Here is a 13,652-nt window from a genome sequence, read left to right as displayed (position 1 = left end):
AATAATTTTATGAAACCGTTTCATAAAATTTTCTGGCACAAATAATGAATTCAACCGACCAGTGATGCTATAAAGTTATAAACTATTGATCGTTTACCAAAAGGCCGGATTTATAAAATTATTTTGACTTTTATTAGCAAGTGTTGTGCCCATGATTATTAAAATAATTTGACTTCAAATCATTCCAGCCTCAATGGCTCATATTCTCTATTAATAACAAAAGATACAACTACCTTCAAATTTATTTAGAAAATAAAAACTTCATTTGAATTACGACATATGACATCGTCCTAAACTATTGAGTTCCATTTAAATAAAAAAAGAACTCCTATTTCAAAAATCAGTGCGTTTTCTGTGTGGCTGATTATATCGTGTGACCAGTTGCCACACACCAAAAGTTGAACTGGATAACACTTAACCAATCGAGTAACCCTTGACCAAGTAACTATTGACCGATTACCCAATAACCAACCGAGTAATCCATGACTTAGTAACCCCGGCCACACAATGTGAACGGTCAAAAATTAAACTGTGTTTAAAAATTGACTAATAACTAGAGAAAACCAAAAGGCGCGAAGCTTGTGAGAGGGGAAAAAAAGATTCGTTGTAAGTTGTAGAATTCTCTCCAGCTTCCCAGTTATCAACAGTGGCCCACCACTCATCTTTAACGCCGCCGCATCGGCCACCTCTTTTTCCCGGTTATTGTATCTTAATACTAAATTATCAGACACAAAATTCCCAGAATTATGAGCGAAGGAGGACCATCTCTCTTCCAAGACATCGGTAAAAGAGCCAAAGGTACCCCCCCTTCTTTTGCCTTTTTCAATTAAATTTCTGTTTCATTTGATTTTTATTTTGCTTTTCTGCAGATATTCTGTACAAGGATTACTGCTATGATGGAAAATTCAGTGTCACAACTCAGACTCAGGATGGACTAGTATTATCCCTTCTTTTTCTCTCTAATTTTTATGTCTTGTTTGTCCATTGCAATGTTAATGGGTTATTTTTGGTTTTGTTTGTCAAAGTCAATGCCATTTCTTGAAGCTTAAATTGCAATTTTAATCAGAAACGACTTTTCTAAGAAACATTGACTTGATTTTGTGGAAAAAAAATTCACTCTTTGGACCCTTTCAGTTTCATTATGATGTTTTGTAAAGAATCAATTTTGGTAAATTTGGAGCTTTCTAGTTTCCATAAACAATTGCAAAAGAATTTAACCAAAAAGCGTGCCGCATTCCCTTTGACAGAATACTTGGTTTTAACCCTAAACCCTTGTCTGCCATGAACTGTGAACTTGCTTCATCAGTTTCCATTTACTTCATCTTTCGTGTGCCACATTTTTGAATGCACAGTAATTAAAGAACTTTGATTTGGTGGGAAATCATTGCTCTGAAATTTTTTGATAGTAAGTAGCTGATTCAAATACAAATGTTTGGTTTGGTAATAGATGCTTTAGATTTTGCATCATTCTTTGTGATCATTGGATATTTACATGACTGGCTTTGCATAATTAATTTAAGATGCGCAATATCTCTGTGGTCTGGCTGTGTACGTGCCTCAGATAATCAAGAAGTTTAGAAAATTCCGCCTTCTATTTTTCCCTTTGTACTGGTTTCTTATATCTGAAGAATTTGACAGCTTCGTGTGCCTCTTAATTAACATCTTGGTATAGTTTGTATCTTTGATTTGTGTATTTCTTTCAACGTGTTTGGGATATTGTTTGACAATTCTGAATTCTGAAATGAGTTCTTCTTTGTCTAAAGGCCCTTACTTCAAGTACTCTACAAAAGGAAGGTCACTCAGTTGGTGATCTGGCTGCACAATTCAAATACCAGAATGCGATCATTGATGTCAAAGTTGATACACAGTCAAATGTAGGTTTTTTTTTTTTTTTTTCATCTCAAAATAGCTGTGTTTTTAAGAATACTTTTTAACCTATGGTTTTATTCTTTTCTTACAGATTGCTACAACTCTTACTTTGAATGATATTATGCCATCTCTCAAGTCTATAGCTTCAGTTAAGCTACCTGACTACAACTCTGCAAAGGTACATCTGCCATAATCTGCTTAATCACGTCGTTTCATCATATAGATTTTTGCAACGCATACAAGGAACTCGAGAAATTTTCATGTTTAAATCATATGTCATTGCCTGTCATTAGAAGGATATAGTCAATTAATCATTCATTCTTGGTGAATGCCTTCTAAAAATGTGATGATGAGTATATCCACATCAAGCAAATAGTATCAATCTGAATTATAGCGAGAAAGAATCGCCTTGTAATTCATCTCATTCTAGGGCTTATGCCTAATTGCCTAGGGGAAGATGAATTTTGATGCTGGAGAAACTTGATTACGAATGAAAAACTTCACGGTTGGAGGCATGAGAGATCTATCATTATCAGCTTTGATCCATCAGTGGCCTGAATGGAAGCCAAATCCTTGCACCCTTGAGTTTCTTTTCTTTGCTGTTGCATTGATTATCTAGAAAGAAAGTTCAGTGGAGTTCTTATGATTTTATTCTCTGAAGGGACTTGAAGAGTCGAAGGAACTATGTTGCAGAATGATGAGAATGAGACTCTTGTTAGTATTGTATGGTAACTCAATTTTTAATGGATTTGAATGAGTTAAAGATAGATCCAAATTCTGACGTGCTTGTAAAGCTGACTTATCAGCTTGTTTGATGCTTTGATCTCGAGGACTTACTGACATGCAGGCTCTTAAAGGTGTGCTACTTATACAATCGAATTAACTATGTTAAACATGGTAAAGTAAGGGAAAAATTACATTAATGTTTCAAGTGAGATTTTTAATTTTTTGTAATCTATTGCAAACGCGTGTTTGCTCCCATCCAGTCATCTGTTTGAAATGGTCATTCTTACCAAGGAACTATCATATTTTTCATCAGTTGTTGAACTAAGAAATTGTTCATCAGCTTCATCTTTTCTGAAAATTCAAGCAAAAGTATAAGCTATGTATATTTTGGCATTTTAAGCCTTTTGTTATAAATAGCTTCCAACTTAAAATCACTGCAAAGTTGGATCCTATTTGGCAAAAGAAAGCTGCAATATTAGTCTACTTTAAGACATTAGTCTTCACATGCTTCTCTTAAGTTTTTGCTCAATACAGCTGAATTACTTGTGGTATATTGTTCTCATGGCAGCTTGAGCTTCAGTACTTCCATAAACTTGCAGCACTTAGTTCAGTTGTTTCCTTCAACAAGTCCCCTGTTTTCGGTTTTTCAGCCACCTGTGGCACTTCAAGCACTGTGATTGGTGCAGAGGCAGGTTATGATTCTTCTATTTCTGATTTTACGAAGTACGATGTTGGCATAAGCATGAAAAAACCAGGTTCCTGTACATCTGTTATCTTGTAAGTCTCTTTCCTTGCATCTGTTATATTGCAGGTGTTATTGCTGCTTAATGTACAATTTGCAGGTGATATAGCTGTTAAATGTTTCTGAACGTAATATAAATGACAGTTTTTGAAAATAAGACTATTAAACAAAATAAGAGAAGATGAACAAGATATATTTTTCTCAACAGGCTCTTAATCGAAATTATATATCACCGTGCTAATTTCTGTAAATATTTTTTTTTTGGGTTTTGGGGGGGGGGGGGGGGGGGGGGGGTTCATCATGCAGTATCCAAATAAAGATAGATTTGTACATTTTTTCCGTCTATTTTTCCTGATCTTGCCATGTATTTCAGGGCTGAAAAGGGTGACCTAGTTAGGGCATCATATGTACGGTACCTTGATAAAGGGAAAACCACTACAGCAGTTGAGTTTAAAAACAGGTTTTCTGAAGAAGGAAATACTTTAACTGTTGGAGGATCATATGCTGTTGATGAATTAACGCTAATCAAGCTGAAGCTTAATAACCAGGGGAGTTTCGGAGCACTTCTGCAACACGAGTTCAAGCCTAAGTCAGTACTGACAATGGCAGCTGAGTTTGATTACAATTGTATTGACACAAATCCCAAACTTGGCATATTACTTGCACTGAAACCATAAGTAGCATCCAATCATAAGTTTGATGGAATGTATGTATTTTTTGTACTCCATAGTACGCTACTGAGTCTCCATTAATTGTATTCTTTTTGTATTGCTTCAAACTCTCTTGTTTCAAATCATATGTTGAATTGTGTTCTCTCATGCTTGCTGTCATTCTACCCTTAAATCTCTTGGTTTGAATATGGTGCACCATTTCGAAAGAAGATCTTTGATATCAGCATTCATTCTCGTTCCTTTACCTCCCCAAACTAGCATGTGAGCAAGATCTCCCATTGACGAGCCATCAACTTCATGCACGACCTTGAATCCCATTCTACTATAAAACCTTACCAGCTGCACAAGGATACAAATAATACTCATTAATTTGCTGAATTTATTGTCAAAAATATAACATGCTCACATTTATTGAGTTCTTATATAATAGTATGGGTTATGGAATGGAATAAATGAATTCAGACACAATACTCCGTATGTCCTTTAGACGAATTCAAAGAAAGGGAAGACATACATGAAAGAACAAAAGTTGAGCATAAAGAAAGGAAAAAGAAAAACCTTTGAATGGTAAAGATCAGTGTCATTGATAGCCAGCAACTGAGCAGTGGCGCAACCGGAATCGAAACCAAGCCTAACAGCAAGAGCACCAAGGAACAATCCAACACCAAAAATAGATTTCTGCATACTCAAAGTCTCCCTATTCAATCTGATGGAATCCAAGTGCAGAATTTTGCCATCAAACCAGACCCTTATCAGTCCTTCAGCTCTTCCTAGCTCTTTATTTGTCTCCAAGCTTTTTGCTGTAATTCTGAAAAAGGGTCCCACTTTTTGCAGCTTTAAATCCAGATTTCTGCCTTTTGAAGTTTCAATTATTTCTTGCATTGTTGGGAATTTAGTGCCACTTACTGATGATGTTGTTGATGCTCTAATCATGCTCATACTTAAACTCATACAATGATTACTTTGATTTGGGATTAAAGTTTTGATTTTTGGATTGATGGATAAATTCAGCACCTATCTAGCAATATTGATGAATCATATGCTTTTTTTTTTTTTTTTTTTTTTTTTTTTTTTTTTTTTTTAATTTTAATGGGAGTTGGGATAGATAAGTATTGGAGGATGTATTGCCACGTGGAAGAATATGGTCCTTTAATTACTGGTAGGTATTCAAGTGACTGTTTGACAAAATTCTGAGTACATTATATGTTTCACTTGTATATACTACGTATTTTAAATTCGGAACATAAACAATTTTGAGCTGCTGCATGAGTTAGCTGCTGCCTGAATCAGAATTTTGGATACAAACAAAATCGAAGTATATTCAGTTGATGCAACAAATTCAACAAGAGCAGCTAGCTTACATGTAAGAAACAAATAGCAAACATTCCAACTCTGTAAAAGGCAGTGGACTGAAGAAAATTAATAATACTTCGCCAACATGTGCGTCCAGGTTCCTGTGTGTCCAGTAACATAAACATCAGGGATATGGCATACTTTAGGCCAGTCTTCTCCATCTGGTTTCTGGCATCTTTTCACGAGTTCTTCACTAGCGTAAATTATTTTAAGTGTAGTTAAGGAGGTGAGGTGGCGCATTGCTTCAGGCAATGATTTCAGTCCACTGCAGTAAGAGATGTGCAGAAACTTTAGTGCAGTTAGAGATTTGAGGCATTCTGGAAGGGCTTTCAAATTGTGACACCCTTCAATTTGGAGGGATCGGAGAGTCGTAATGTGGCCAATGCATTCCCCAAGGACCTCCAAGTTGCAACACCATTCAATTTGGAGGGATTCAAGGGATGACAAGTGAATAAATCTCCATGGCAGAGTTTCCAACTTTAAAAGCCTAACTAAACTCAAGGAAGAGAGGTTTTCAAGTGTAATATGTCGCGCCCCCCAACAATCCAGATATTGCAAATCCAGGTTCTCACAATACTCAATTGTGAGGGATTTTAGGTACAAGAGATGTTCTATCCCACTTCCTGACAAAGTCGTCAACTCTTTGCACGAATCCAAAGTTAAGTGTCGAATTGAAGATTCACATTTTTCAAAACCCTTGCAGACTGTCCCCATACTTTCCACTTGGACAAAATGATCAATCTGAACATGAACAGCGCCTCCCACAAAATCCTCAAATAGAGTATTAAAAACCCTTGGATTATCAATGTTGAGATACTCTAAACATAAACTAGGATCGTGGGAGGACGATGACAAAGATGAGGCAGTACTTGTGCTTGTGACGGGACTTGGATTATGTAAGCCTTCCTTCATACAAAAATTCAGTGCATCATTGACGGAATATAAATCAAGCTCTTTCAAATGTGGACATGGAGGAAAGTATGTCATGCTCTTGCAATGCCCAACAATCAATTCACGGAGACGAGGAAATGATGGGAGAATCACATCAGTGCCAGTATCATTGACCAAACAACCACCACCTGCTTCCATCTCCATCCAACTTAAACCCCTCCACCATCCCTTTAACTGTGGCATCTTGAAAAGAGTCAACTTCTCAAGAGAGGGGAAGAATGGTGTCATCAACACAGATGCATCACTCTCGATGTACTTGACCTTGGGCAGATACAGAAGTTGAAGATATTTCAGATGACAAAGTCCACTTAGTGATGGGAGATGTTGCAACTCATTTAAATCTGTCAGAATGATACTTACAAGCCATGGAAGAGAAGCTTCCATTAATGATGCCCAACTTGGCAATTTGATACCTTGATATCCCTCCATCAAAATCTTGCTGAGATCATGGTTAGGGTGCAAACACTCCAACAATGTCTCATGAACAGAACAATCATCAGATTCTTCATACTTTATTTCTAAAGCCTTCAGATGGGCGTTTTTAATATAGTCTCCTTCTACAACGTTTGGCTTATATTTCGTAGAAAATTCTCCCACTTCAATACAAAGATCGCCTTTGAGGTTTACTAGAGCTTTCAAGTCTATGAGTTCACCTTTTTTAACTCGACTCAAAACATCCCCATTGCCAACTAAAAATTTTGTCAGCGTGTGAAGACATTTCAAATTGTCCATCCCTGCTGGCATGTGAGTCAAGCTGTAACATCTATCTAAATCCAGCATCCTAAGATTTACTAGTTTGCTCATGTCCTCTGGCAACTGTTTTAACTTCTCACATCTACATAATTTCAATATCTGTAAATTATAAAGCTTGGTAATTGAAGTAGGAAGCATCTCCATTTTGTTGCCAGAAAGATCAAGGTACCTTAAATGTAAGAGCTTACCTAGCGTATTTGGTAAAGTTTCAATGGCTAAATCTTGCAGGTCCAATACCCTTAAACGTCTACAATTTGAAAGTATAGCATCCACACCCCCAAACGTCTTATAAAAACTGTACAATTGGAAAAAGGTACGCAACCTGACATTCGAATAATAACTTGGACTCAACCAGTCTTCAGAAAAGGCACTACTTGTTGTAGATAGATAACGAATTCCCCCTCTGAAATGATCTGTATTAGATGTCAACATTAAGAGCTCCTTTCCTGCAACCTCTAGAACAAGGTCATGTATGAGATCGTGCATTTTAAATGAATGAACTTCGCCACACTCATCCCGTTCAATGTCATGGAAAAAGCATCTACGCAAGAGAATAGAAAAATATTCTTCCCCTACATCTTCTATGCTTTGATCTTCATGACTTGGAACAAGATAACCTTGCGCCAACCACAAATTAACTACTACATCCTTTTTCATGACATAATCCCTAGGGAAAAGTGAGCAAAAGCTAAAACAACTCTTTAAGTGGGGACTAAGTTGATTATAGCTAAAAATCAAAGCTGACATAATGCCATTCTCTTCATCTAGTCTCAATTCTGCAAAATCATTACTTTTTATCCATAGCCAATGATTTTTATCCTGGCCATACAACAAACTGCCTATCACACGTATACAGAGAGGAATATTAGCACATTTTTTAGTAATCTCTTTGCCTATGTCAACAAGATTCGGGTCTTCTAGCTCTTCCCCTTGTTTGAACGCCATCCTCCTGAATAATTCCCAGGAACTGTCTTCTGATAGACCTTGTAACTCATAAATCGGACCATTTCCTATAGCTTTTGCAACCTCCTTAGAGCGGCTAATTATCAAGACTCTACTTCCCCTTTCTCCTAAAGCCAACAACTCTTTCAATTCAACGCATAATTCACTGTTTTCACTTCCTACATCATCTAGAACAAGCAAGTACCTTTTCCTTTCTATACGACTTTTAACTATTTTCTGTGCCTCTTCAAAACAATAATTCTCTCCATATATCTTACCAAAAATTTCTTTCAGGCTAGACTCGTCAGACACACAAACCCACTTCATCCACTCTCCAAATGCCTCTTTAATCCTATCATCATTAAAGACAAGTTGGACAAGAGCAGTTTTCCCCAATCCTCCCATTCCCACAACAGTCACAAAAGAAACATTTTGCTTACGACTCTCAAACTTTGGCAATAACAAACCTACAACGGCCTCCTTGTCTGCCTCTCTCCCAATAACACTCTTTTCATACACATAAGGACACGTTTCCTCTCGTCTGTTGATAGGTTCATGCACGTCACTAAACTCAGATTGACTAGAATCTTTAATAATGCCATCTAACATCTCCCTAAGCTTCATAATCTCTCGATATATACTAAAAGCAGAAACGGGATGGTTATTAGAGGAGAAGAAATGCCGTACCTTTTTGGAGACCTTACCACCAGGCATTCCTTTGAGTTGTTGTGCAATAGTTATAAATTCGTCGAACAAATCATCAGCATCATAGACAGCATCCTTGAGCTTGTGAATCGAGTTTAGGCCTTGGAGCTCCTGATGCTTAGACTGTGCATCAAGGAGGACGGCCTTGATGGAGGTGACAGCACACTGAAGCTCATCAAGTTGAGATTCATTCCCAAAACTGGAGCATAGTGCTCTTAGCTCCTTGTTTTTTAATGCTGCATACAGAGTATTGACAACACTGAGAACCATTCCAGTAGCCATTTGTACACGATAAGGAACGACGACTAGTTTTTATGCTTTCTGGTTGGGGTTGGAGATGGGAATGGCAAGCTCTGACGTGCTCTTTAAATAATAAATGGCATGGCCTTTGGTAATTATTGAGAGTGGATTTAAACATATACTGAATACAATAATAATAATCAAACTGCAGACCACGAAATTTGAATACTTTAATTAAGGAGAATAATTATTAGAGATTAAGTAGTCAAGTATTTGTTAGCACGTTTGATTGATCTGGTGGTACTAGTCAATTGCCCGAAAACCTAAAACTATAATTAACAAGTATGATGGATTACCATTTGAGTCACCAACAGGTGACACATGCTACAGATCAAACAATATCATTTTCGCATTGTATTTGCTCAAGTAATTGGAACTGCATATGCAGATACAAAATTGAAGTGACAGGTCAGTAAACAAGCTTGTTATTCCTTCATTTACACTTATCTTACTCTCAGTGATTGCCTCATCACAAGACTTTAACGCGAAGCATAATAGATATCCCTCTGGGATAATCATTATTTCACAATTCAAATCCATAGTAATACTAATAAATCATTCAGTACCAAAACCTATAACATACATGATACATTGACACATACAAGTATACAACATAGCAACAAAGATTCTGCTAGACGCCTATACTAATTCTGCTCAGTATGCTCACCCTGTGAATAGAGTCTTGTGCTTTGGTGAGATTAAAAAAAAAAAAAAAAAAAAAAGATTACACATTACACTGCAATCAAAGCGAATATGATCTTTAGAAAATGATATTTCTAGCAACTCAGATTCCAGACTTACAATCAAAGATCAGAATTTGGACATTCACACGACATATAGATCAAAAGGTGGAGGGCTGAAGAAAGGCTTAATTAATCATAATTCACCAAACATGTCGTAAATGAAAGCTCTTCTTGTCCATCCAATAACATAAACATGAGGGATATGGCGTATTTTGGGCCAATCCTCCCCATCTGGCTGTCGACATCTCTTCTCGAGGTCATCTCTAGCGTATAGTATTTTAAGTGTTTTTAAGGAGGTGAGGTGCCGCATTGCTTCTGGCAACAATTTCAGTTCATGGCAATGGCTGATGTGCAGCAATTTCAGGGACTTTAGAGAGTCCATGCATTCCGGAAGGACCTTCAAATTGTAACAATTTTTAATTTGGAGGGAACGAAGCGAACGAAGAGAGCCGATGCAATCCCCTAGGGCCTCCAAGTTTCCACAACGTTCAATTTGGAGGGATTGAAGGGAGGTCAAGTACTGAAATCTCCATGGCAGAGTCACCAGCTTCGGAAGTTCAGCTAATCTCAAGGAAGAGAGGGAGTCAAGAGAAATACATGGCACTCCCCAATAATCCAGATTATCACACCATGGCATCCCTTCCAAATCCAAGTTATCACACCTCTCAATTGAGAGGGATTGCAGATTGTAGAGATGCTCTATTCCGCTTCCTGACAGAGTGGTTATTTCTGAACACGACTCTAAATTCAGGTGTCGAATAGAAGATTTACAACTTCGAAACCCCTGCCTAACAGTCCACATACTTTCCACTTGAGCAAAATCTTCTATTTGAATATGAACAGCACCTAGCACAAACTCTTCAAACAGTGAATTAAAAATAGTTGGATTATCTATGTTGAGCTTCTCTAAACATAAAAAGGGATCTCTTGGACTGCATGGCATTGATGAGCCGGAGGACGATGGTGAAGTTGAGACAGTAATTGTGCTCTTGATTGGACTTGGATGGAAGCCTCCCTTCATACAAAATGTCAATGCTTCATTGACGACCCAAAGTTCAAGTTTTTTCAGAAGTGGGCACGGAGGAAAGTAAGTCATACTGTTGCAATATCCAATACTCAAATCACGGAGACGAGGAAATGAAGGGAGAATTACAGCTTGTTCCTGGCCACCGCTGTCATTGATGAGACAAGCACCACCTGCTTCCATCTCTTTCCATGATAAATTTCTCCACCATCCCTTCAACTGTGGCATCTCTACTAGCACTAGCTCCTCAAGAGATGGAAAGAAAGTTAACATCGGCTTAGTGGCCTTAGACACTGAAGCTGAAGGTGCATCGCTTTCAATATGCTCTACCTTGGGCATATTCCAAAGCTGAAGAGATTTCAGATGGCAAAGTTGACTCATTGACGGGAGATGCTGCAACTCGTGTAAATTTGACAGCTTGATACTGACAAGGCATGGAAGAAAAGTTTCCATGGTTGATGCCCAAGTTGGCAATTTGATCCCTTGATATCCCTCCATTTCAAACCTGCTAAGATCATGGTTAGGATACAAACCCTCCAGCAATGTCTCATGAACTTCACTTTGGACAGACCAATCTGAGGACATTATTTGTAATGCCTCAAGATGTGCATTCTTCAATATATAGGCTCCTTCCGTAACAATTGGCATGTTTTTGCCAGAAAATTCTCGCACTTCAATGCAGAGGTCGCCTTTGAGGTTCACTAGATCTTTCAAGTCTATGATCTCCCCCTTTTTAACAAGGTTACAATCATCCCCACGCACAACAAACTTTGTCAGCGTGTGAAGACATTTCAAATTATCCATCCCTGCTGGCATATGAGTCAATCTGTAGCATCCATCTAAATTCAGCAACCTAAGATTTACTAGTTTGCTCACGTCCTCTGGTAACTGTTTTAACTTCTTACAGTTGCATAATTTCAATATTTGTAAATTCTGAAGCTTGGTAATTGAAGTAGGAAGCATCTCCATTGTTTCGTTGCCAGAAACATCAAGATACCTTAAATGTAAGAGCTTACCTAGTTTTGGTAAGGTTTCAATGGCTAAATCATGCAAGTCCAATATCCTTAATCGTCTACAACTTGAGATTATTGCAGCCACATTCCCAGATGTTTTCAGAGGACTGTACAATTGGAATAAGGTACGCACTGTAACATTCGAGCAATAACTTGGACTATCCCAGTTATTGAGATATGCATAACTTGTAGTAGATAGATGACGAATAGTCTTTCCAAAATGGATCATACTAGATGTCAACATCAAAGACTCCGCTCCTGCAACCTCTAAAGCAAGGTCATGTAAGAGATCATGCATTTTAAATGACTTAACTTCACCACATTCATCTTGTTCATTGTCATAAAAAAAACATCTATGCAAAAGAATTGAAACATATTCTTCACCTACATCTTCCATGCTTTGACCTTCATGACTTGGAAAAAGATAACCTTGTGCTAACCACAGATTAATTAGCACATCTTTTTCTATGGCATAATCCTTGGGGAAAAGTGAGCAAAAGCCAAAACAACTCTTTAACTCATTAGTAAGTTGATGATAGCTAAACATCAATGTTGTCATTACTTTATTCTCATCACCTTGTCTGGAATGTCTCATTTTTGCCAAATCAATACCTTTCACAAATAGCCAATTCTTCTTCTCTTGGCCATACAACAAACTACCTATCACCCGTATGGAGAGAGGAACATTAGCACATTTTTTTGTAATTTCTTTGCCTATAACAGCAAGATCGTCGTCTTCTTGCTCTTTCCCTTGCTTGAATGCCATTATCCGGAACAAATCCCAAGATTTCTCTTCTGATAGACCTTGTAGCTCATGAATAGGATGGTCACCAACAACATTTGCAACCTCCATAGAGCGACTAGTTATCAATACTCTACTCCCCTTATCACCTAAACTCAAGAGCTCCCTCAACTCTGCCCATTTTTGCCGGTCATGACTACATACATCATCTAGAACAAGCAAGTACCTTCTCCCTTCTATCTGATTTCGAACTTTTTTCTGCATCACTTCTAAATAATCATTCTTTACCAACAGCTTACCAAGGATTTCTTTTATGCCAAATCCGTCTGACACACAAACCCACTTCATCCAGTCTCCAAATGCCTCTTTAATCCTATTATCATTAAAGACAAGTTTGGCAAGAGCAGTTTTTCCCAACCCTCCAATCCCCACAATAGTCATAAAAGAAACATTTTCCTGATTAATATCAGCAGAAAAATTGGAGTCTGACAACAACATACCTACAATAGCTTCCTTGTCTGGCTCTCTCCCAATAATACTCATTTCAAACACACAAGGGCATTTTTCCTCTTCTCTGTTGATAGGTTTATACACATCACTACACCCAGATTGACTACAATCTAATATCTCCCTAAGCTTCTTAATCTCTTGAGATGTATTAAATGCAGAGACTAGTTGGTTCTCAGGGGAGAAGAAACGGCGTACCTTTTTGAAGATTTTACCACCGGGCAATCTTTTGAGTTGCTGAGCAATGGTGGTGAATTCATCGAGCAAATCGTCAGCATCATAGACAGCATCCTTGAGCTTATTAACCCAATTTAGGCCTTCTTCATAGGTGAGCTCCTGATGCCTAGACTCCGCATCAAGGAAGAAGGCCTTGATGGAGGTGACGGTGCACTGAAGCTCGTGAAGTTGGGATTCATACCCAAAACTGGAGCATAGCTCTCTTAGTTCCTTGTTTTGTAGTGCTGCAAACAGAGTATTAGCAACACTGAGGACCATTCCAGTGGCCATCTGTAGCTGATTTCTTTGGTATTAGGGTTAAACAGTGAAAGGAATAATCACTGGTACAGATTATTACAATTCTCTTGGGTTGGGGGGGGGGGGGGGGGGGGTGG

General features: G+C 37.9%; 4 protein-coding genes across 4 annotated transcripts; 1 reads left to right on the top strand and 3 right to left on the bottom strand.

Moving 5' to 3' along the window:
• Window positions 1–598: 598 nt before the first annotated feature.
• On the top strand, window positions 599–4,155 carry LOC145559224 (mitochondrial outer membrane protein porin 2-like). Its single transcript, XM_081620663.1, has 6 exons — window positions 599–798; window positions 870–937; window positions 1,764–1,874; window positions 1,961–2,047; window positions 3,164–3,372; window positions 3,711–4,155. Exons 1-6 carry the CDS (start codon window positions 747–749, stop codon window positions 4,012–4,014), a joined length of 831 nt encoding a protein of 276 aa, XP_081476789.1. The 5' UTR covers window positions 599–746; the 3' UTR covers window positions 4,015–4,155.
• Window positions 4,156–4,164: 9 nt separating this feature from the next.
• Window positions 4,165–5,072, bottom strand: LOC145559225 (uncharacterized). The gene is made up of 2 exons (XM_081620664.1): window positions 4,567–5,072; window positions 4,165–4,347 (listed from the first exon to the last, which is right to left on the bottom strand). The coding sequence occupies exons 1-2, from the start codon at window positions 4,957–4,959 to the stop codon at window positions 4,165–4,167; spliced, it is 576 nt and encodes a 191-aa protein (XP_081476790.1). The 5' UTR covers window positions 4,960–5,072.
• A 355-nt stretch (window positions 5,073–5,427) lies between these two features.
• Window positions 5,428–8,994, bottom strand: LOC145558144 (disease resistance protein RGA2-like). The gene has a single exon (XM_081619278.1). The coding sequence runs from the start codon at window positions 8,992–8,994 to the stop codon at window positions 5,428–5,430; it is 3,567 nt and encodes a 1,188-aa protein (XP_081475404.1).
• An 894-nt stretch (window positions 8,995–9,888) lies between these two features.
• LOC145558143 (disease resistance protein RGA2-like) lies at window positions 9,889–13,548 on the bottom strand. The gene has a single exon (XM_081619276.1). The coding sequence runs from the start codon at window positions 13,546–13,548 to the stop codon at window positions 9,889–9,891; it is 3,660 nt and encodes a 1,219-aa protein (XP_081475402.1).
• Between the last annotated feature and the right edge of the window lie 104 nt (window positions 13,549–13,652).

Source organism: Chenopodium album, chromosome 9 (genome assembly GCF_948465745.1).
Source record: "Chenopodium album chromosome 9, dcCheAlbu1.1, whole genome shotgun sequence".
Classification (NCBI taxonomy): domain Eukaryota; kingdom Viridiplantae; phylum Streptophyta; class Magnoliopsida; order Caryophyllales; family Amaranthaceae; genus Chenopodium; species Chenopodium album.
The sequence above is the reverse complement of the archived record's forward strand: the minus strand, read 5'-3'. Positions and strand labels throughout refer to the sequence as shown.